Source organism: Muntiacus reevesi, chromosome 9 (genome assembly GCF_963930625.1).
Source record: "Muntiacus reevesi chromosome 9, mMunRee1.1, whole genome shotgun sequence".
Classification (NCBI taxonomy): Eukaryota; Metazoa; Chordata; class Mammalia; order Artiodactyla; family Cervidae; genus Muntiacus; species Muntiacus reevesi.
In genome coordinates, this window is record NC_089257.1 from 83,360,079 (window position 1) to 83,383,778 (window position 23,700).

The 23,700-nt window shown below is 36.6% G+C and overlaps 1 protein-coding gene across 1 annotated transcript in view; it reads left to right on the forward strand.

The window, feature by feature from the left end:
* Nucleotides 1-4,953: 4,953 nt before the first annotated feature.
* The window catches only part of CEP126 (centrosomal protein 126), a 99,859-nt gene continuing 81,112 nt past the window's right edge, over nucleotides 4,954-23,700 (forward strand). Inside the window, exons 1-2 of the mRNA XM_065944169.1 lie at nucleotides 4,954-5,333; nucleotides 11,912-12,031. Coding sequence (XP_065800241.1) covers nucleotides 5,206-5,333; nucleotides 11,912-12,031 — 248 coding nt within the window. The 5' untranslated portion in view covers nucleotides 4,954-5,205. The remainder of the gene's footprint in view (nucleotides 5,334-11,911; nucleotides 12,032-23,700) is intronic.

Below are 23,700 nucleotides of genomic sequence, written 5' to 3' on the forward strand. Positions count from 1 at the left end.
GTAATATCTTAGATTATTTTCTTACTTTACATCCCCACTACCCACTACTTAAGTGCAAGCACTCTCATCTCTTATTCTACTGAAAATTTCTCAGTTTCTCCCAAGAGGCAATATGGGGTGGTTCAGAGTGCCGGCTCTGGTACCAGAATTCTTGGATGAATCTTGATTCACCACTCCCTTGCTCTGGAAACTTGGGCATAGTTACCTAATATCATGATAGCTTACTTTCTTTGTAGAATGGGGATTGTTGTGAGGATTCAATTATTTAATGTATGTAAGCATAGGCAGAGTGCAAGAGAAATGACAAGTATTCAAGTGTTAGGTGGTATCATTATTATTTTTATTATCATCATTATTTTCGAGTATTAATCCTTAATCTTAAATTCCTAGTGAAGTCTTATAAAATTGAAAAGAAGATGGCAGAACTTTAGTAATTTTAAACCAGCCAGACGTTAAAATACTTTGTTCTTTCACAGCTTGCCCACAGACAAATTCAGGAAATTCTTACTTGAGCAAGAAAATACTTCAGCAAAAAAGTAATAGCCTCAGCAAGAAAATACTTCGGTAGAAGAAAAAAATAACCTCAGCCAAGAAGAAAGTGAAAGCTCAAGAAATTGTCCATCACACACTGCCTCATATAATTCACAAGGCTGACAGTACCCAAATTAGATTACTATGTGAACATGTTTTATAACCATAAAGTGGTTACTATATTTTCTTTTGTAAACAGAACATCATTAACAACTTCTGAAACCATGTTAATGAAGACAGGTGTCTAACAGGCACCTCACACTTAACATACTTGAAACCTAAATCTTATTCTCCCACACTCATCCTATTTTAGTAAATGGCAATATTCCTTATGTAACTGGTTCCAGTCCCATATCTGAGAGTCACATTTGACTCTTTCTTTAAAAAAAAATTCCGCTCAGTTGCCACAACCATGCATCAACACATCTTAATGACTCAGGTTAAATTTTGAAAACTTCTCACTACTGCTTTGACTACCATCCTAGTAAAAACCTCCATAATCTCTCATCCAACCTACCATAATAACATCCAATCTGGTCTCATTGTTTCTAGTATTATCAACTGCAGACTAGTTTCCCCACAGCCACTAGAGTGATTCTTTTGAAAGATTAAATTAGGTCTTACTCTACTACTCAAAATTCTCCAATGGCTTTCCCTCCATTGGAAGTTGGATTTTATATTAATTCCTTATGTACTACGTAAGTCACCACCATATCAGAAGGACACCCCCATACACTGCTTTAATTTCAAGTCCTAGGACACTTTCCCTACCTCACTCTGTTCTGGATACAGTGGTCTTCTTGTTGTTCCTTGAATATATCAACTAAAATTCTGCCCTCAGAGCCTTTTGTACTTAAAGCTCCCACTGCTTCTGAATAACAACCTTCATCCAGATATTTGAGTGGCAACATTCTTTCTTCATTCAAACCTCTTCCCAAATTTCCCATTTTTGGAGGCTTGCCCTGAGCACACTATCTAAAATAGAACTGACATCAATTCTTTATCCCTCTACACTACTCCATTTTTCCTCATAGTACTTTTCATTACCTAATATATTCTAGTAAGAAAGAAAAATAAATACAAGCTTAAAAGCACAGGGACTTTGAAGTTTTGCTGACTGCTGTATCCCACCACTAGAGCGTATTTGGCACAAAGTAAGTGGTCAATATTTATTTCCTTAATAAAAGAATGAATTACTTTAAGGTTTTTGATGTGAAAAAGTAATCATTATATTTAATTCACTTATCCCTTTTAACAAAATATAGAGATTTTTCAGTTCCATTCAGTTCAGTCGCTCAGTTGTGTCAGACTCTTTGCGACCCCATGGACTGCAGCACGCCAGGCCTCCCTGTCCATCACCAACTCCCAGAGTTTACTCAAACTCATGTCCATTGAGTCAGTGATGCCATCCAACCATCTCATCCTCTATCATACCCTTCTCCTCCTACCTTCAATCTTTCCAGCAACAGGGTCTTTTCCAGTGAGTCAGTTCTTCACATCAGGTGGCCAAAGGTTTGGAGTTTCAGCTTCAACATCACTCCTTCCAATGAACATTCAGGACTGATTTCCTTTAGGATGGACTGGTTGGATCTCCTTGCAGAATATGGGACTCTCAAGAGTCTTCTCCAACACCACAGTTCAAAAGCATCAATTCTTCTGCACTCAGCTTTCTTTATAGTCCAACTCTCACATCCATACATGACCACTGGAAAAAGCATAGCCCTGACTACTTGGACCTTTGTTGGCAGAGTAACATCTTTGCTTTTCAATATGCTGTCTAGGTTGGTCATAACTTTTCTTCCAATGAGCAAGCGTCTTCTTATTTCATGGCTGCAGTCACCATCCGCAGTGATTTTAGAGACCAAAAAAAATTAAGTCTGACACTGTTTCCACTGTTTCCCCATCTATTTGCCATGAAGTGATGGGACTGGATGTCATGATCTAAGTTTTCTGAATGTTGAGTTTTAAGCCAGCTTTTTCACTCTCCTTGAAAGAGGCTCTTTTATCAAGAGGCTTTTTAGTTCCTCTTCACTTTCTACCATAAGGTGTCATCTGCATATCTGAGGTTATTGACATTTCTCCCGGCAATCTTGATTCCAGCCTGTGCTTCATCCGGCCCAGCATTTTTCATGATGTACTCTGCATATAAGTTAAATAAGCAGGGTGACAACATACAGCCTTGATGTACTCCTTTTCCTATTTGGAACCAGTCTGTTGTTCCATGTCCAGTTCTAATTGTTGCTTCCTGACCTGCATACAGATTTCTCAAGAGGCAGGTCAGGTGGTCTGGTATTCCCATCTCTTTCAGAATTTTCCACAGTTTATTGTGACCCACACAGTCAAAGGCTTTGGCATAGTCAATAAAGCAGAAACAGACGTTTTTCTGGAACTCTCTTGCTTTTTCAGTGATCCAGCAGATGTTAGTGATTTTTAGAGCAATACTATTTATTATTGCTTAAATCATACTTATCTTTCCTGCCAAAAGATAAAGCTTATAAATGCTTCAAATTATCTATTATCCAAATATTTAATCTTAAAGGTTCTTCTAGAATCTATGCAACTTAATAAAGGACTGTACAACTTAAAATATGAAAAGCCTGTTTAACATTTTGAAGAAGGAAATAATTTTTTTTTCTGAAGAAGGAAATAATTTAAAGATTAAAAAATCCTGTAATTGGTAACATTGTGTTTAAAATTTCTTTCCTTCTTTAGTATCATTGTAAAGCAACATTTGAATGAAGAATGATTATATGGGCGAGCATTTGTAGGAAACTAAAAAACCAAATTATGCTTCTTAATGCTAATACACCATGTGACAAAAAAATAAGGTGCCTAGAAGTGATGACATACAAAACTAATAATATAGCAAAAACTAGACTTTCAGGAAGGCTAACCATCCCACTAACTTTTATTTGCACTTTACTGACCTACATTACTTGCATGCTAAGTCGCTCCAGTAGCCCATCAGGCTCCTCTGTCCATGAGATTTCCCAGGCAAGAATACTGGAGTGGGTTGCATGTCCTCCTCCAGGGGATCTTCCCTACCCAGGGATTGAACCCACATCTCCTGAGGCTCCTGCAGTCCAGGTGGATTCTTTACCACTTAGCCACCGGGGAAGACTGCCCTCCATTGCTTACTCTCTCAAATTGTCTCTAGAGAAACAGACTTGTGATGATAACCAGTGGGAATAGAATCAATGTAAATTCCTGTGACTAGGTCAGTTAAAAATTTGCAAAGATAGCTAATCTTTCTAGTGTACACAGTTAGCCTTTCTTTGCCATGATTACATATTGTATCCTCTTGGCATGGTCCTGAAGGGGGCTTAGGTGCTTTGTGTTTTAAGTCAAAACTCGATTTGTTGTGGCACTTTTAATCAGAACACATTCCAGTTTGAATCACTGCATCCAACTTTGCAAAAACTCTGTTTCAAATAGCTTCAACTGGAAAAGTTTATTATTTTGAACTATAAAAATGAACAAATTGATTCACAGACATAGGCATTTGAATGGTGGGTGAGTGATTTTCATTTGGTTTGTACATTCTGCTTCCAATATGGGAGGTTTTTCCACACAAAAAGAAAAACTTTAAAAAAAAATGCTGAAATATACTCAGAACTCACATGTGTTTTTACAATGAACTCCAACAAAAAGTTTCAGCCTTTTTTCAAATTTTTTACTTGCAAAATTTCTGAACTGATGGCTCAAAAATCCATTCAATTTTCCATACCTTCTGAAACAGTTTCAATATGATGATCTCTTTTGGCATGTCTTCCCAGGAGATTACTAAATTAAATCTGCACTACTTTCCTGGCCGCCGATGCTTTGATGGTCTATTTCCAGAATCTGGCAACAAGGCTGGCACCATTAAAAGCCTTTGAAATGCAGAGCTTATAAGTAGGGAAATGGCAAGGAAGACGACTTGCAGACGGAATGGCAGATCAGGGAGGGGGTGAAGGAATGCAGAGAAAGGAAATTTCCACTCCACAAAGCTTTTTAAAAGAGATGGTGGTTGGAAACAGTGATGCTCCAGAAAGACAGAACTTCAACCACACAACAGCCCTCGGTAGTTAATCCTACCCTGAATTACCCCCGAGAAAATCATTTCAGAATCCCCACGGTGGCTTTTGCCAATATCTGGGGATTTTTGCATCCCACTGTCTTTCATCACTCTTAGTACCACCACGAAAACAGCCTCATAAAAGCGACGTGGACCGGAGTCAGGTTCCAAGACACAAGTCAGCACGCCCTCCTGAGAGGGCGCGTGTCCCCGAGGATGCAAGCTTCTCGGCCGCCGCCCTCAGGCAACTCGGGGCGGGGGAGGGGGGAAGCGGGAGGCGGGGCACAGGGAGGGGTCCTCTCCTCCTATTGGCTGCCTCCAGGGCCCGCCCCCATAACCTGGTCGCCGTCGCGAAGGACGCGGCGTCGGTTGCTTGTCAACATGGCGGCGGCGTCGCCACCTCTGCCGTTTCCAGGCAAGGTCGCCGCTGCGGCATCTGCCGTCTACACCACCGCCGAGAGCGCCGCTGTGCGGGAACCGGAGCTGCGGCGGCCAACTTTCCCGCCGCAGTGACGCGAGGCTTGAGAGACGGAGTGCTGAGAGGGCCGGAGGAGACAGCGGGAGCTGCCATGACGGAGGCTCTCGGGGCTAGCCGGGAGGCGGCGCTGAGGTGAAGGATGCTGACCAGGAGGCCTGGAGCCCGGAGCGCGGTCGCCGGACTGGGCACTGAATCCTCGGACACCCACGTCAAAGCCCCCCTCAGCCCTCGCTTGAGCGGCGGGCGTCACCGACCTGGCGCCTACCTGTATCCTTCCAGCCGAGGTTGCCTGGGTGGCGGTGTTGGAAGTGGGGAACCCTATCTTTTTTTCTGTTCTGTTGCCATTATCACAGATGCCAGATGAGAGAAACCAGCCAGTCATCTTAATGCGGGTATTTGCTTCAGCAACTATCGCTGCTCCCCTTAAACCTGAAATAGCATTTTCTCCTATTCTAGGACCGCTTTCCCGGCCACCTTGTTGTCTCACCTGTCTTCAACTTTGCGGTATTTTTTTTATTTTAATGAGTTTTCAAATAGGTAAACGTGTTCTCTGGGGATTGTTTTCTTGTAGAGTTAGGCCATTATGTTCTTTACTTCATATTATTCATCTCCTGATAATTCATGCTGCTTGTAGAAAGGAATGCCGCAAGTAAATAAAATGTTTTGGTCTCCTGAAATAGTCCGTCTTAACAGTTAACCTAACACTTCATTTATTTTACAGAGCGACTAAAGCCTAACATAGTTGGTTAATTTGTTTTGTTTTCCATCCTCTACCCAGTCTGTTGTCAGAGAGACAACAGACAGAAAATAAGCAAAGGACCTGGAGCCGTCACACTGGTTTATCACTAGTTTGTCCCTAAGAATTGGTCTAGCCCACCGTTGACATTATTATTGGTTGCATTGTAGAAAATTGAAAATGTTAAAGGGTTCTGTTTTCAGAATATGTAAACCATGTTTATTCCTTCAGAGAATGTTATGATAATTTGAGTGTAACCTTTATATTCTCAGAGGACTTGGTTGGTAGTGATGATGCTATGTAATCATCTTCATTCTTGTCAGAGAGTCTGCTTTTCAAATTAACCCCCACTTACTTATTGTCTCCCGGTTCTGGGAGTTGCACTTTTAAAAGCAAGTCAACAAGCAATTTTCATTTTGTGCCTCCTCTTTTGGCTAGGTGCTTGGGATACAACTCTAGTGAGGAAGACAGGTACATACAAAACTTAAATAATGGTAAATATCCCTTTTCTGATCCTGCTTTCTCAAGCTTTTATTCCATCTTTTCTTGCTTTAGTCGACTTTTCAGAATGCTAATAACCTGCAATGGCAGTTTCTAATTCTTTTCATCTATTCATTATTAACTCCATTCACTTTGGCTTTTGCCAAATAAATAAACTGGATTGCTTTCTGTATGGATTTGATTCTGTCCCCTTGGCATTGTGTTTACTTGAAACCTGAATGCCTATTACACTGACCCTGATTTATCTGTAAATCGGAAAATAGGGAAGCACTGTAAGTGGCTCATTGACAAGTTGTATCTTTCCATCATTTTCATTAGTGAAATGATCATAGACTTAATATTTCTAAATTTTTAAGGTATGAATGTTGATACAACAAAGGAAATAGTTGTAAAATAAATTTGGCAGTACCTAAATGAACAAAACCAAATAGATATAATTCCAGAATTATAATGTTGGTTTCCTATAAAGAAATGTATTACTAAAAATATACTTAAATACTAAATATATAGTTAAAATTAAGAAAGTTGTAAATGATCATTTCAATAGATACCCTGAGCCTTTGCTAAAATCCAACAACTTTTGCTAGTGTGTGTGTGTGTGTGTGTGTGTGTATGTATATATATGCATCTATATGTATTATATATAATACAGATTTTTTCCTAGTTTATACATATATATTTGCTAGTAAGTCAAGAATATCATTGTTACTAGTTGGAAAAACACTTAAGCACTTGTGTCATTTTGTACGTTCTCAGTGTCTGTAATGTTTCATATTGGATACCTGGTACAGAGTAGGTGTGCAAATTTATTAAATTAAGTAAATTTTTAAAAATGAACTGTAGACTTAAGTGGCTTGATAAAATTTCTACATGTGACTTCTAAATATGAATTCAGTACTCAGAGGCTATATTTCTCTCACTTGAGTCGGAATTTCCTAACTCTAAAGGCTATGGAAGAACAAAACTTCATGAAGTTCATCTAATTAAAATTAGATAAAGTTCTATAATTTCAATTTCTTAAAACAATTCAAATAAAAATATAATAAAATTTGTTTTTAAAATAAAGAAGTGAAGGTCTCGTGTCCCCTTCACACTATGCCTCCTTTTTTCTCACAAGTATCTCCAGTCTTTTCCCATTCCATTTTATCCTAGCCCCCACCTTGCCTCTCTATTCCCTACCCAGTTTAACCCTGTTTTTAATTATCTACACATATTCTCTCAACAATATCCTTGGTTCTTTGCACTCCTGTTCTTGTCTCTCAACCATCCAGTAACTATTACAACCCTGTATTTCTACTCCTTCACTCAAGAATAAAAAAATCTGTCAGAGAAAAGTCACAAAACTGCTGTGGTTTGATTGTTCTCAGCTTCACCAGAACAAGAATGGAATTCTGTCTTGTTCCTATTAAATTAATTTCTGTGCCAGATCTTGATCACCTCCCCTTCACTCTTAGTAGCCTGTCTTAATATTTCATAAGAGAATGGATGCATGAACTCCCTCAGGTCCCTCCCAGCAAACAACACAAACCATCCTACTCCCGTCACCAACCTCAATCCCCTACCCTGTCTTTTTCCAAGCTCACTGATGGGATATCACTTTTACTGTAGAACGTGAGTCCATTCACTTATGCCCTGTTTTCATCACCTCTTCCTAGTAACCCTGGATTGTAAATTATCCTAACCCTCTATTACAATTTACTTTCAAGATTTCTCTAATAGCCTTCTTTCCCTACAGCCTATAAACATCCTCTGGTCGTGGCTATCCTTAAAACTAAAAATCAAACCTTTTGATCATAAGAACTCTTATAACTTTGTTTTAATATCTCCTGTCTCCTTATTCAAACCACTAAAAAAGAGTAGTCTAAATTCACTGTCTCTACCTTGAGTTACACTATACTTCATTCCAAAATATACTTGAACTGATTTAAAAAAAAAAAAAAAAAAAAAAGGCATGGACTATAGTCCAGGCTTCTCAATCTATGGGATTCTCCAGGCAAGAATACCGAAGTGGGTTGCCATGCCCTTCTCCAGGGAACTCTTCCCTACCCAGGGATTGAACCCAGGTCTCCTGCATTGCGGGAAGATTCTTTACCGTCTGAGCCACCAGGTGGCTCATAAAAAGTAAATACAAAATTATAAAGAAAAACTGACAGAAAATAGATTTTCACATTTTTCATAACTTGAAGGTATAGTAACTTTACCTTTTGAAAAATAAGAATCAATTTCAAATGAAAAATATTTCAAAGATAACTCATTAATTTAAAACTTTAGTGTAAGGGAACATTGTATAATTAAATAAAATGAATTATCTGGAGAAAAAACTTGTAGTAACTATGATAGAAGGTCAATATTTACACTATTCTGTCTCTATTGAATTTACTGAAATTGATTTTTTACATGAAGTTCTCAATAGATAAATGACCAGTGACTCTGAACTAAAAATTCACCAAAGAGGAAAATAAAAATTAGTATCGAATAAGACATTTATTCTGTTTTGCTAATGCATACATACTAAAACCTGACCTTCCACATGGTCTTTCTTTTTTAAAAAGTACTACCTAATACTCATGAGGTTTTTAACTCATGTTCATATATTTCCAATGGCATGTAAATTTATATAACCCTTTTGGAAATCAGTTTGTCTGTGAGACACTGAAAGCTATAAAAATATGTATACCTTTTGTCTTAGTTTATCTGCTGAGAATTTTCTCCAAGGAAGTCATTCAACAAGCTTTTATTACACCATTACCATATTCTAAGCACCATGCCAGGCTTATTATATTGTATAGGAATGTAGAGGAAACACACATGGTGTACCCATGAGAGTGTCATATCATCCAGTGAGAGTTAGAAAAAGCTTCATGGGGTAGGAGCTGTTTGAGGGGTCCCTGAAAAGATGGGTAGAGTTAGCCAGCATGTACCAAAATATAATGGCAAACTACATCATGGCTTGTTCTGTTAATAAGTATCATAGTGTGATAGTGTGACTGGGCTAGGAGTCATGTAGGGAAGTGTTGAAAAATGAAGATGAAAAAAACAGACCAGATTATAGGATGCCTTATATTTTAATGTCATCATGAAAGTAACAGGGAGATTTTGGAGAACAGCAAAGAATGAGAGACGTAGTGAGATTTGTGTTTAGCTGGTTTTGTGGACGTTCGAATGGAGGATGACAAGTTTAGGAGTAATATAATGAGAAGACTACTGGAGTGGTCTGGGCAAGGGATTTAGAGCATCAGAGTCAAGGCTGTAGAAGAAGGTACAGAGAAAAAAAAGAATGAGGATAGCTCTAATAATTTGACAAGAGTATTGGTTATATGATTCATAGTTGTTACTGGTGGTACAATATTTGAAACAACCTAAATGAGCCACAATTAGAAAAAGACTATATTGGGAGAGGATGAGGTGGGATATATTAGGCTATGCTTTTAAGTTGCAATCATTATGTATTACTTAGCCAGTACTACAACCTATAATTTTCTTGGTTTTGTTGTTGGTTGTTTTTTTTTTATAAGAATATAGCCTTTCTTTGAACAAGTATTTAACTATGGTTCTTATAGAAGTATCTTACCTTTACAGTACAGCTTGTATGAAAAATAAAAGTTTAACTAGCCATGTAATATTTTTTAAATTTGAATATGATACTTTGAAGAGATGCAAAGGCAAAGCATTTTTTATAACTCAGCAAGCAATATTATATATATATTAGCCATATATATATGTAGAGAAAGATTTAATTAAATCTAACAATACATAGTTGGCAGAACATTATTACAAATGTTACATTTGTGATTTTCTTTATGTTATTGTGAGAGCACAAGCATGTTGAAACATTGAACACAATTGTTTCCACATGCATCATACTCCTTCATATTTCTCACCTGAACTGAAGCAACTTTTCCCTTTCCTCCCACCCAACAGTGTTGATCTTGGGTACCCTGAAAGGAAGTTGCACTTTCCCCCACTGAGATGTTGTGACTCAGCAGTTAGCCATCTTGTTGAAGTCTGACTCCTAATAAATTACTGTTTTAGAAGAAGCAGCTAAATCTTTAGCTTTTTCCATGCTAACAAAGAACCATATTCCTTCCTCTTTTTTTGTTTCAATTTTATAAATCCTTCAAAAGAAACATTAAGTAAAAATATCATGTATGCAAGTGCATGTATTTGTTTAAGGTGAGGTACAAAATTTTGTAATAAATTAATTATGGCCAATGGCATAAAAATAGATAGCAACATAATTGAAAGCGCCCATTAGCAAAGTTTCAAATGACTAAAACATTCAAATAAATGTGACTGTTTTGAAATATATAGTATTGGATAGTTGTTTTTTGTTTTTTTTTTACTATATTGATGTTGAAACACTGTAGGATCCTAAAATTAAGACATTTTGAATTAACAAATTATCTACTGCTTAACTTATTATTTAATATATTGTTTTACCACTAATATTTATATCTTATACAAATTTTGATTAAATAGACCTCTTAAAGAGAATTTCAAATCTTTATTTGGGGGGAGGAGTGATTTAAACATAGTTTATTCTAAAAAGACAACCAGGCATGTCCGCAATATATAACTTCAATACAATCCTATATACATCTACATCTAATGATGAGGAACTGGAAAGGTAATTCAGTGACCACTTCTTCAAACTTCAGAATCATCAAAAACAGAAAAATACTATGATAAACTTGATAAAGGCATTCAATAATGCCAGTTGAAATGTAGCTGAATAAATGCAGACATCAGTTAACCACAGAAATTCAACTTATTTAAAGAAATACATTCCAAATGAATGGATGATTTAGATAACTAAAATACTCTTTATCTGGCAAACTTCTTGTAAACATTGCTATGTATGGTTTTCCTGATGATTTGCTTTATAACCTATGAGTAAATCACCAAATTTTCCCAGTTATATTGCTAACTGATGTTTAATATTTTAATATGACTTTCATAATGTGAATTAAAGTATTGACTGAAACATTTAACTCATCTACTTTATATTAGTGAAATATAACCTTCTTTAATTTTTCTGCATACATTCCTAAGATGTGCATGTGTGTTAAGTCACTTCAGTTGTGTCTGACTCTGTGCAACGCTATGGACTGCTACCTGCCAGGCTCTGTCGATGGGATTCTCCAGACAAGAATGTTGGAGTGGGTTGCCATTTCCCTCTCCAGAAGATCTTCCTGACCCAGGGTTCAAACCCAGGTCTCTTACATCTACCTGTATTAGCAGGCAGATTCTTTACCACCAGCACCATATGGGAAGCCCAACATTCCTAAGATAGCAACTTGTTAATAAGTACCCAAATATCTGTATAATGAAAGAAAAGATAGACATTCTCCTTATCTGGGCTCATGATGTATAAAATTAATTAATTTTTCCTCAAAGAAAATGAGATGTATCTTCAGTTCTATTATCAAGTCAAGAAAAAATAAAACATCTGCCAGTCATACACTGACACTAATGTGTGCACATACTAATTATTCCACAAAAAATCATTACATCATTAGTATGAGGCTGTAATTATATTTATCAGATAGCACTGACATTCATCCACTAAAGACATAAACCACTGTCCTTAACTTTATGCTGTCATTAGAGATATGAAAATTCATTTTGAGAAAAATTTAGAAGAAGAGCGCCAAATATTACTGCAGCAACAAAAAATATGTCGAAATCGAGCACGTAAATATTTTGTGGAGTCAAACCGGAGAAAAAAGTAAGTAATTGTATTTTATTCAAAAGCATAGAAACGCAGTCTTTATAAATTAATAATTTACTTTGTAGCATTTTATGAACCTAAGTCATGACAGTGATTTCTCTATAAAATTGATCAAGATTTTTGTGGCTTTTAAATTTTGTTGTTTTTCTGCCACAGCACAGAATAATGGATCATCTAGTTTACTAAATGTGACTGAGGCAGTCTTTTCTTGTCATAGAACTTATTAGTGCCATATCTACTTCTTAAAATGACTATAAAATATATTCTTCATTTTTTGTATCATTTTAATGATAAAAGGTGACCAATTAGCATTTACTCTCTAATAGAATATATTTTATTTTAATTATTATTCACTTATATATAGTTTTTATATATGTACTTCCCTCATTCATCCAGTCAAAAAAATAGGGTAAATATGAATAATGGTGGAAATATTGTAAAAAGAATTTTATAAATGATTGCCACTTTAAAAAAAGAGCTTTCTAGTATAAACTGGAAACCTAATAAAGTAAAAACGCAAGTGCAAACGATCCTATCCCTGCTTGACATTTCTCAAAATTCATTTGAATTACTGGGTTTTTTTTATGCAGAGTGGTTATGCCATTTTTATTGTTGTTTCTTTCTACATTGTTTGTATTTCTACAATAGCTGAATAGAAGAAAATCCCTAGAGTTTATTAACTACATCATTGGGCATATGTTGCAAATCCCATTTGGGGAATACAAAATTGTTTACCTGTAATTTTTCTCTGGCACTGTATTTCTCTTTAGAGTAACTCTATACTGCCTGATATAGTTGATAGTATTTAATGAAGCTTCATTTTGTTTCTGTTTTTTATTTGTGTATTTCTGTTTTTCTCCTACCTTTCAGCTCCTGAAGCTTATAAAAGGCACTGATAGGTGTTCAATAAAGATGAATAATCTTATGTTGAAAGTGTCATTGGCTTTGGAGTCAGAGATCCAGGTTAAAATCCTAACTCCATCAGTTAGATCAAGTTATTTAAGTTCTTTGAACTTCTCATTTATGATTGGAATTAATACTATATGTTTCAAGGAATTGTTATATAGAGTGAAAAAGTTCAGTAATAGAAATAGTTGAGAACACATATATAAAATATTTATCTGTCATGTAGTGCTTCAACATTAAAGCTTATTTTATTGATTAGCAAATTAATATCTGTCAATTGTACATTTTTTAACAGTCTTGCTGTATGAAATGGCAGGCTTTATATGTGGAATTTGATTCATAAAGTTCCAACCTATCTTATCTCATCACATACCATATGAATTCTGATGTAGAAAATATAGAAGAAAATTTGGGGTTTAAAATTTTAAGAGGCAGTACATTTTCCAATATAATTTCATTATGTTTTCCTTTTCTGTTGCCCTACAGAGGGGTAAAGAAAACCTGTTTTTATGTAAAGCCACATAAAAGTGTTTTTTTAAAACACTAATCATTTATTTCTATATTCGCCTTTTATAAAGGGAACGAAATTCTAGATACACTTCTGAACTTCAGAATATATCTATCATTGTGACTTTTTTGGCCTTGCCATTATCTATCCATTTATGCTTTACATCGTCTGAGTTTATGCTGTCTATTCATGTTATGGTCATAGAGTTTAGAAAAACTATTTTTCCTACTGGTAGACATAGTCTAACATTTAGGTTTTTTCCTACAAAATGAGATAAATTTGTACTTTGACATTGTCATTACTGTTTCCCCAGTATTACTCAAAAGATTTTCATAGCACCAAGTGCTCTTTTTTACTTATATTAATTGCCTAAAATCACACACATTTTGTTTTCTTGTTACCATTTTTTGCGTTTCTGTTGCCAGTATATTTCTTGTATGTGTTTATCGCATTCTTAAGTTTTCCATTCTGTCACTCAGTATTCACACAGTGAAGTCCCCTTTGTTTCTCTCCAAGACCTTCCTCCACCAGTAGTTACTGCTGCAATAGATATACCCATAGACCTAATCACAATAGGCATCCTAAGACTTCCCTTAATTGCTCTTAGCAATTAGAGCCACAGTTTCTTGTCTTCCATAGCATCCCTTTTTTTGTTTTGTTTTATAACATTAGTTTGTGGGAACACAACCTCAGATAACTTTCTAGTTAGGCTGCTTTGTGGTCCAAATAATCTTAATATATACACATACTTAAAGAATATTAACTTATTTCCTACATTGTTTTTAATTTTCAACTTAGAACTATCTTTTTATAAATTAGTGAAGAGGCATTCATTCATCAACAAAATAGCTAATTGAGTACCAATTATTAAATACTATATTAGGAGAAAAAATAATTTTGGTTAATCTGTTTCATCATTAGAAATATCAATAATCAGATCCAATGTGGCTTCATGAGGAAACTAAATAGAAATAAATTTTAAGAGGTAAAGAACTCGAAAGAAACATTCAAATAGTTTTAAAACAATATAATGTAAGCTTAAAAGTTCAGATGATCAGACAAAACTCCTGTGTAACTGTATAACCAACTGGCACAATAAGAAAGAAAAGGATTGAATGGGGAAAACTGCCCAAATAAAGCAAAAAGGAAACAATAGCAAGCGATGAGGGTCAGGCACTTTGGAAGAATCTCTAAAACCTGTATTAAGAAGATTCCTTAAATATCCCATAGGCAGAAAAAAATATTACCTAGAGAATCACAGGATAAATTATTTGGTGAACATGAAGTGTGAGGTATCTACATTATCTATTTGTGAGAATGGTGGAGTATGGAGTTCCCCATGAAGCAGGAAAACTGTACCTTAGAATAAATAAGGACTTCTACTTTAAGCAATTTAAGTCATATTAATCAAACCTACATATATAGATATATGGAATAAGCTGAAAAATATAAACATATCCAAATAAACCCAGTTATCAGTAGATTTAGACATCCCTGGTTATATTATCCATGCATGCGTGCTCAGAGGCTTCAGTCGTGTCCGACTCTTTGGTACCCTATGGACTGTAGCCCACAGGCTCCTCTGTCCATGGGATTCTCCAGGCAAGAGTACTGGAGTGGGTTGCCATGCCCTCCTCCGGGGCATCTTCCCAACCCAGGGATCAGACCCACATCTCCTGCATTGCAGGCGGGTTCTTTACCACTGAGCCACCAGTGAAGCCCATATTATCCATAATATATTCATAATATAGTAAAGAGAAATGAATTCAGGATATTTAGAAGTTATTTTCAGCTATTTAAAATGTTATAAAGGATAACATTTATTCATTCCACTAACATTTGAAAGTGTAGTGAAAGTGTTAGTCTCTCAGTCTTAGTCATGTCCTACTCTTTGCAACCCCGTGCACCATAGCCCACCAGGCTCCTCGGTGCATGGAATTCTCCAGGCAAGAATACTGGAGTGGGTTGCCATTTCCTTCTCCAGGGCATCTTCCCAACCCAGAGATCAAACGTGGGTCTCCCACAGTGAAGGCAGAGTCTTTACCATCTGAGCCACCTTTCATATACCAAAGGATAAAAAATAAAATGCATAATTCTTGCTCTCTCTTTACTAATAATGAAGTAGTAAAAAAAAAAAAAAAAAAAAAAAAGGATGGTAGTACTGTACAGTAAATTGAGTCACCAACAAGGTGCTGTGGAAGTACATCTCACACAGAACATGACAAGGAATTCCCGGAAGGGTAAATTCTTATTAGATAACCAGGAGTTAGCTCACTTGAAGGGCAAAGGAGAACAGTATGTGAAAAAACTTAAATATTATGAAATAAAAGACATAAAAAGTTTTATGCGATTTAGGCACTGGAAAATGTGGAAGGGTATCAGGAGAGGAAGCTATAGAGCTGACAGGAGACATTACGAAAATAACTTTTGTGCCAGCCTAAAGAAATTAAACTATCCTGAGATGCTGTTGAAAGAGTAAAAGAGAGATGGATGATCATGTTCACATTTTATCTGATTATAACAAAGGGTAGAGAATGAATTGAAACCATAGGCTGGAGGCAACAAAGAGGGGTAGAAAGCTGTTACAGGGATCTAAGCAAGAGAAGGTATGAAGCTGGCCTATGAAGGCAGAGTCGGGATTGAGTAGTAGGGTCAGTAGGAGTCAAGGGTCAGTTATGGGTGGTGCATGAAGAGCATTGTCAGAAGTGGAATACTCATCAATTATGCAAACCTTATTTTGACATTTTTAATACAAATCTAAATTACAATGCCTATTTCTGTCATCTTTTATACAGATTATGATAAATGTGTTTGATCTTTCTTCATGCCTTAGAATCACTATTATGGGCATCAAATATTTTACTCTGTTATGTTACTGTGTTGCCCTTGAGCTGTTGAGTTTTATTTAGTTTACAGTACTAGCCTCTACTGGTTAGCTTGGTGAATTCTTCTGTTAAAAGATTTTTTCCCTTACTGCGTAGCTGTAATTTCTTTTTCAAAGTTTAACTTTGTTGTTGTTATTGTTTAGTCGCTAAGTCATTTCTGACTCTTTGCGACCCAATAGACTGTAGCCCACCAGGCTCCTCTGTCCTTGGGATTTCCCAGGCAAGAATACTGGAGTCAGTTTCCAGTCCCTTCTCCAGGGGATCTTCTCCACCCAGGGATCAAACCCAGGTCTCCTGCATTGTCAGGCAGATTCTTTACCACTGAGCCTCCATTTTGAGGTAATTGTAGATTCTCTTGCAATTGTAAAAAATAATACAGAGAGATCCCATGCATGCATGCTGACTTGCTTCAATCATTTCTAACTGTCTGTGACCCTTTGGGCTGTAGCCTGCCAGGCTCTTCTTGTCCATAGGATTCTCCAGGCAAGAATACTGGAGTGGGTTGCCATGCCTTCCTCCAGGGGATCTTCCCAACCCAGAGATGAACCTGCGTCTCCTGCAGCTTCTGCCTTGCAGGTGTATTCTTTACCGGTGAGCCACTGGGAAAGCCCAAGATCACATAATACTCTCTATTCAGTTTCCCCCAGTGGTAACATTTAGAAAAACTGTAGTACAATCTCACAACCAGGATAATGACATTTATGTAGTCAAGACACAGAACATTTCTGTTATTTCACATTGCCCTTTTATACGCACACCCTCTTCCCTCCCACACCTATCCCCTGGAAATCACTAATCTGTTCTCATTTCTATAATTTTTTTTCATTTCTAGAGTATTATATAAACACTATATATATATGTATAGTGTATATATTATATATATGATGATTTATGTATGATTCAGGATTGCGTTTTTTCACTCAACCCATTTCTCTGGGATTCATCCAGGTTGCTGGATGAACAGTTTATTCCTTTTTGTTGCTGAGTATTATTATATCATTACCATTCACCTATTAAGGATATCTGGGTAGTTCCCAGTTTGGAGTTACTATGAATAAAGCTGCTATAAATATTCATGTATAGGTTTTTGTGTAAGCATTGAGGGCAGGAGGAGAAGGGGATGACAGAGGATGAGATGGTTGGGTGGCGCCACCGAATCAATGGACATGAGTTTGAGTAAACTCCAGGAGTTGGTGATGGACAGGGAGGCCTAGCGTGCTTCAGTCTATGGGGTCACAAAGAGTCAGACACAACTGAGCATCTGAACTGAACGTTTTTATTTCTCTGAAATAAATAAAGGAGTACAATTACTGGATAATATGGTGGTTTAGTCTTTTAAAAAACTGCTAAATTGGCCTTCAGAGTGACTATCCACCAGCAGTATAAGAGTGATCCAGTTTTCCACATCCTCATTAGCATTGATGTCGTAACTATTTTGTATTTTAGCCATTCTTAAAGGTATAGTATGGAGAAGGAAATGGCACCCCACTCCAATATTCTTTCCTGGGAAGTCCCATGGACAGAAGGAGCCTAGTGGGCACAACTTAGCAGCTAAACAGCAACAACAACAATGGTGTAGTAATATGTTGGTGTGGTTTCAATTGATATTTTCTTAATGCCTATTGCATTATATTGCAAAATATCTTTTAATGTGCTTATTTGCCATCTGCCTATCTATGAAATTTCTCATAATGTCTTTTATCCATTTTCAATTTCTTTGAAGTATAGTTAATTTACAATGTTATGATAGTTTCAGGTGCACAGCCAAGTGATTCAGTTATACATATATATACATTCTTAGATTCTTTTCCATTATAGGTTATTACAAGATATCAAGTACAGTTCCCTGTAATACACAGTAGGTCCTTGTTGTTTGTTTTTTATCTAGTCTATATGTTGTAATGAGTATATGTTAATCCCAAGCCCCTAATTTATCTTCCTGCCCCTCCCACTATCCCCTTTTGTAACCATAAATTTGTTTTCTATGTCTGAGTCTATCTCCGTTTTGTAAGTATGTTAATTTGTATCATTTCTTAGAGTCCACATATAAGTGGTATCATATATTTGTCTTTCTCTAACTTCATTTGATATGGTAATCTCTAGGTCCTTAAGCAAATGGTCTTATTTCTTTCTTTTTATGGCCGAGTAATATTCCACTGTATATGTATACTACTACTTTATCCATTCATCTGTTGGTGGACATTTTGGTTGCTTCTGTCAGGTTGGTTTATTTCTCTCCCTCAGTTTTTGCTCATCCATAACAAAGATTTGGAATGACGGACTAATTACAGCTAAAGCAGGCAGAATATCTTGACTGTTGTCTAATCATAGCAAGGCTTCAAAACAGCAGACTAGTTACAAATCAACTACAGCTCAAGCAGACAGAACTTTTATTAAACCAGACAGTGGATAGTACACTCCAGAGACGTGGGAGCAACTGTGGCCACGGCCCTTTGGCTTCCATCTATATACTTCCCATCTCCTCTCTTGGTTCTGCCCTGTGTACCCACCACCAATCAGGAAAGGGAATGCAACTGGGGTATGCTCAAGGTCAATCAAGGAAGGGGGCATGTCTGGACACATGCAAAAATAGCGTTTTTACATATTCATCTAGGTGGGAGTGGCTAGGAGCTTTGATTAATAGTTGCAAGTTACTTAACAGGTTCTATTGATCCCGCTTTCCCATATTTCAGTCTGTTATAATCATATATGTAGAGAATATTTATGAACCTTTAATGGGCTCCTGGCTGCCTAAGTATACTTGAGGACACTGCTGTGTACAAGAGAGCATGTGCCAGAGCTGGAGAAGCCCTGTGGTGAGTCTGTCTCCACCATGTGCCTAGGGCACGAGGGCCCTAGAATTGGAAAAGTCTCTGTGGCTATTTTTGTAGCATATCTGTGAGTGCTCCTGGGAGTGTCTGAGGTGGGGTTTAGAGATCAGCTTGCATCCCTTTCCACCAAGCCACCCCTCACTGCTCACGCCTAACTTCCTACCTAACAGTTCCATGTTGACTATTGTCAACAGTGCTGCTGTGAACATTGGGGTGCATGTATGTTTTCAAAGTAGAGTTTTCTCCAGCTATATGCCCAGGAGTGGGGTTACAGAATCAGATGGTAACTATTTTTAGCTTTTTAAGGAACTTCCATGCTGTTCTCCACAGTGGGTGCACCAATTTAAATTTCCATCAACAATTTAGGAGAGTTCCTTTTTCTCCAGACCCTCTCCAGCATTTATTATTTGTAGGCTTTTTAATAATGGCCATTCTGACTGGTATGAGATGATACCTAACTGTAGTTTTGATTTTCTAATAATTAGTGATATTGAGCATTTTTTTCATGTGTCCATTGGCCATCTGTATGTTTTCTTTGGAGGAATGTCTCTTTAAGTCTTCTGTCCATTTCTTTGGGTTGTTTCTTTTTCTGATATTGAAGCTGTGTGAGCTGTTTTTATATTTTAGAAACTAATTCCTTGCCAGTAGCATCATTTGCAAATATTTTATCCCAGACTGTAGATTGTCTTTTCATTTTGTTTATGTGCAAAAGCTGTGCAAAAACTTTTAAGTTTAATTAGGTCCAATTTGTTTATTTTTGTTTTTATTTCCATTATTTCAAGAGATGGCTCTAAAAATATTGCTATGATTTGTGTCAGAGTGTTCTGCCTATATTTTCCTCTAGGAATTTTACAGTATCTAGTCCTACATTTAGATATTTAATCTGTTTTGAGATTATTTTTATATGGTGTTAGAGAATATTCTAATTTCATTGTTTTACAGGTAGCCGTCTACTTTTCCCAGAACCACTTCTTGAAAAGACTGTCTTTTCTCCACGTATAATCTTGCCTCCTTTGTCTTCAGTTCAGTTGCTCAGTTGTGTTTGACTCTTTGCGACCCCTTGGACTGCAGCTTGCCAGACCTCCGTGTCCATCACCAACTCCCAGAGTTTACTCAAACTCATGTCTGTTGAGTCAGTGATGTCATCCAGCCATCTCATCTTCTGTTGTCCCCTTCTCATTCCTTCCTTCAATCTTTCCCAGCATCAGGGTTTTTTCCTTTGTCTTAGATTGACTTTTCATCCATTTTCTAATTAGATTATTTGCTTTTTCACTGTAGAGTTTTGAGAGCCCTTTATATATTCTAGGAACATATCCTATGTCAAATGTGTGGTTTGCAAATATTTTATTCTGCACTGGAGTTTATATTTTCACCTTCTTAATAGAGTCTTTCCTAGAACAAGTTTCTCATTTTTATGAAGTCCAGTTTATCACTTTTTCTTTTTATAGATTGAGTTTTTGGTGTCCAGTCCAAGAAGCCTTTGCTTAGTTCTAGATCCTGAATATTTTCTCCTAAAAGTTTATAAACTTACAAACTGTAAAAAGTTTGTATTTTTACAGTCTAGGTGTGTAATCTATTTTAAGTTAATTTTTTTATAGTGTGTGAGACATAGGTCATGGTTTTTGGTTTTGTTTTGTTTAACCTATGGATATCCAATTAGTCCAGCATTCTTTGTTCAATAACTATCTTTCCTCCATGAATTTTTTGCACCCTTGTCATAAATCATTTGTGCATATTTATGTGGGTCTATTTCTGGGTTCTCTTTTTTTTAACATACGTCTATCCCTCAACCAAGGCTATTACACTGTTTTGATTACTGTGGCTTTAAGTCCTCAAATCACTTTCTTCCATTTTACTCTTTTTCAAAATTCTTTTATTCTAATTATTTTGCCTTTACATATAAAATTAAAATAATCTAGTTTGTATCTGTAAAAAATGTCACTGGAATTTTTACAGGAATTGCTTTATACTTGTTTATCTAAAGGGTATGGGAAGAATTGACATACTTTCTATGTTGAGTCTCCTGATAAATCCACTGAGTATTTTTCTTTCAATAGTATTTTTTAGTTCTAAAATTTCCATTTGGTTTTTCTTTATATCTTCTAAAGTTTAGTTTTTGAGACTTTCTGTGTTTTCATTTGCAAACCTGTTAACTTGGTGTTGGCCTATGGACTATCTTTTTTCATTTAGTTTGTGATCTTCCTGGTTCTTAGAATGACAAGTGATTTTTCCACTGGAAATCAGACATTTTCACATCTTGTTATGAGACTCTGAAACTTACTTAAACCTTCAGCCTCAGCTGGCTTTCTCTGGTACTGTGCCAGCAGAGGAAGGGAGTGGGAGGGGGAGACACTGCTTCGTCGCTGACAGTTGGAGGTGGAAATCCAGGTTTACCCCTCTGTTGACATGGTTGGGAAAGAGACTTCTTATCACTTCTGGGCAGTTGGAGTTACAGCTTCTCAGGTGGTTGCCATTGGCACCACATTGGGAGTGGCCTCATTACTGTTAGTGCAAGTTGGTGAAAGTTTTGTCTTTCCACAGGCCTCCTGAACAGAATCCAACCAGGGGAAGTAGAGGGTAGCTCATCACTGCCAGGCAGGTGATAGTGCCTCTAGAGAGGTGATAGACTCTCCACTTAGTTACTGCTAATACTGGGCCTGGGGAAGGCATCATTACCACTAGATGGGGTGAAAGCCTAGCACTCTACTGAGCTGCTCTGACAGCATTCAACAGCGTTCTGGCTACATTCTGGCGAGGATGGAAACGAAATCTAGGCTCCCTACTCAATCTTGGCTTAGATGGGAAAAGGACCACAGGTCTTTTTTTTGGTGCTGTTTGGATGGAGTAGTAAGATTATTGTCAAAAGTTTTCTGTCTTGCTTCACTGGCCCTTTCCTCCTCATGGAGCTAGAGATAGCAGACTCTTTTTTTTTTCCTTCTGGTGGTGGTGGTGAAGTGAGAGATGGTGCTTTTTTGTCCTGTTGACATTTCTATGTTGCCTATTTCTCCCACTCCAGATATGGAATATATGAAGCCAAAAGAAAACTCAGAGAGCTTACGACCATGTTTTCCCTTGGATCCTGAGGTCCCTAGCGAGTGTGCCTCCTTTTCTCCATCTTTTAGACTCTTCTAATTTTTTTTTTAAATGTAATATCCAAGATTCTTATTTGTACTTAGTGAAAGACATAGCAGAAAGTCTGTTTACCTCCTCTTCTCAGAAACAAAATTTCTTTTTGTTGTTAGTATTTCTTCTTCTGGACTTCCCTGTTGGCTCAGTGGTAAAGAATATCTCTGCTAATAGAGAGCCGCAGAAGTGGGTTCAATCCCTGGATTGGGAAGATCCCCTGGAGGAGGAAATGGCAACCCACTCCAATATTCTTGCCTGGAGAATCCTATGGTCAGAGGATCCTGACGGGCTACATTCATGGAGTCAAAAAGAGTCGGACACTGAGCGCGTACATACACACATGTATTTCTCCCTCTAGACGCCTGTCCACCTTTTTTCTTTTATTTCTAATGCAGTATTACCTAAGTAAACAAAGGATTTTGTCAGAACTGAATCTAATAAGAATTTATGTGAATAAGGACTTGAGACTCATGATTGAAATTTATGTGCTTTAGTTGATATTGGTATGTTTATTTTAGCTGATACCTCAGCCTTTACAGAAATGAGGTGCTATTATATTTTCCCTTTGTAGTATGTACATTACTAATTCTATGTGTTAAGTCAGAATATGAATCTTTGTTATTTTCCCCTCCAATAAGGGTAATTTTTCATTTTTTATTGTTTTCTTTTCCAGTCAAATGACAGACAATAAGTTGGAAATATGATATTCAACATAGGTTTGGGGCATTCCAAATAAGTTTCAGTCTTTTCAAGTACAAGATGTGTCTCTTTGCCATGCAGTGAAAATTGACAGTATATTCTTGAGCTGTTTTATTTCTTATAGAATATTGGCATTATTGTTTCTTTAAAATGTTATGCTTTATTCTTAAAAACTATTTTTCCAATTCCATTAATTTAAAATATAATATTTTATTCTATTTTTAAATATCTTTAATTATCTCAAAATATAGTTGAGTTTTAAACTTATATGTGATCATATTTCTAGAAAGTTATATCTACCTAAATCTGAATTATGGTTCCAAATAGAAAAACATCCATCACAGAAGGCCAGCTCTCCAGTTCTGTCTGTGCTGTTGTGATCAAAGTTACTCCTATTCACTATTGTTTGGGTTCTGTTGTTAAAGAAAGTAATTGTCATGGTGGTTACTTATATACTTCTTAAGGAAGTATATAAAGAAAAAAATTATACTCCATAATTGTAGATTCCCAGGAAACCAAACAAATAGTTTAGCAAATAGTCATAATTTTATGAAGTATATCGCTTTGAGCCAAGGTGGTCTACATCTTTCATAGTCTACATCAGAGTGGTCTACATCTTTCAGAATTGTACATTTTAAATAACTCTTCAGAAGTTGCTAAGGCACATTATTCATAGTACCCAATTTAAAAGTCTATTAACAGGTGAATGGA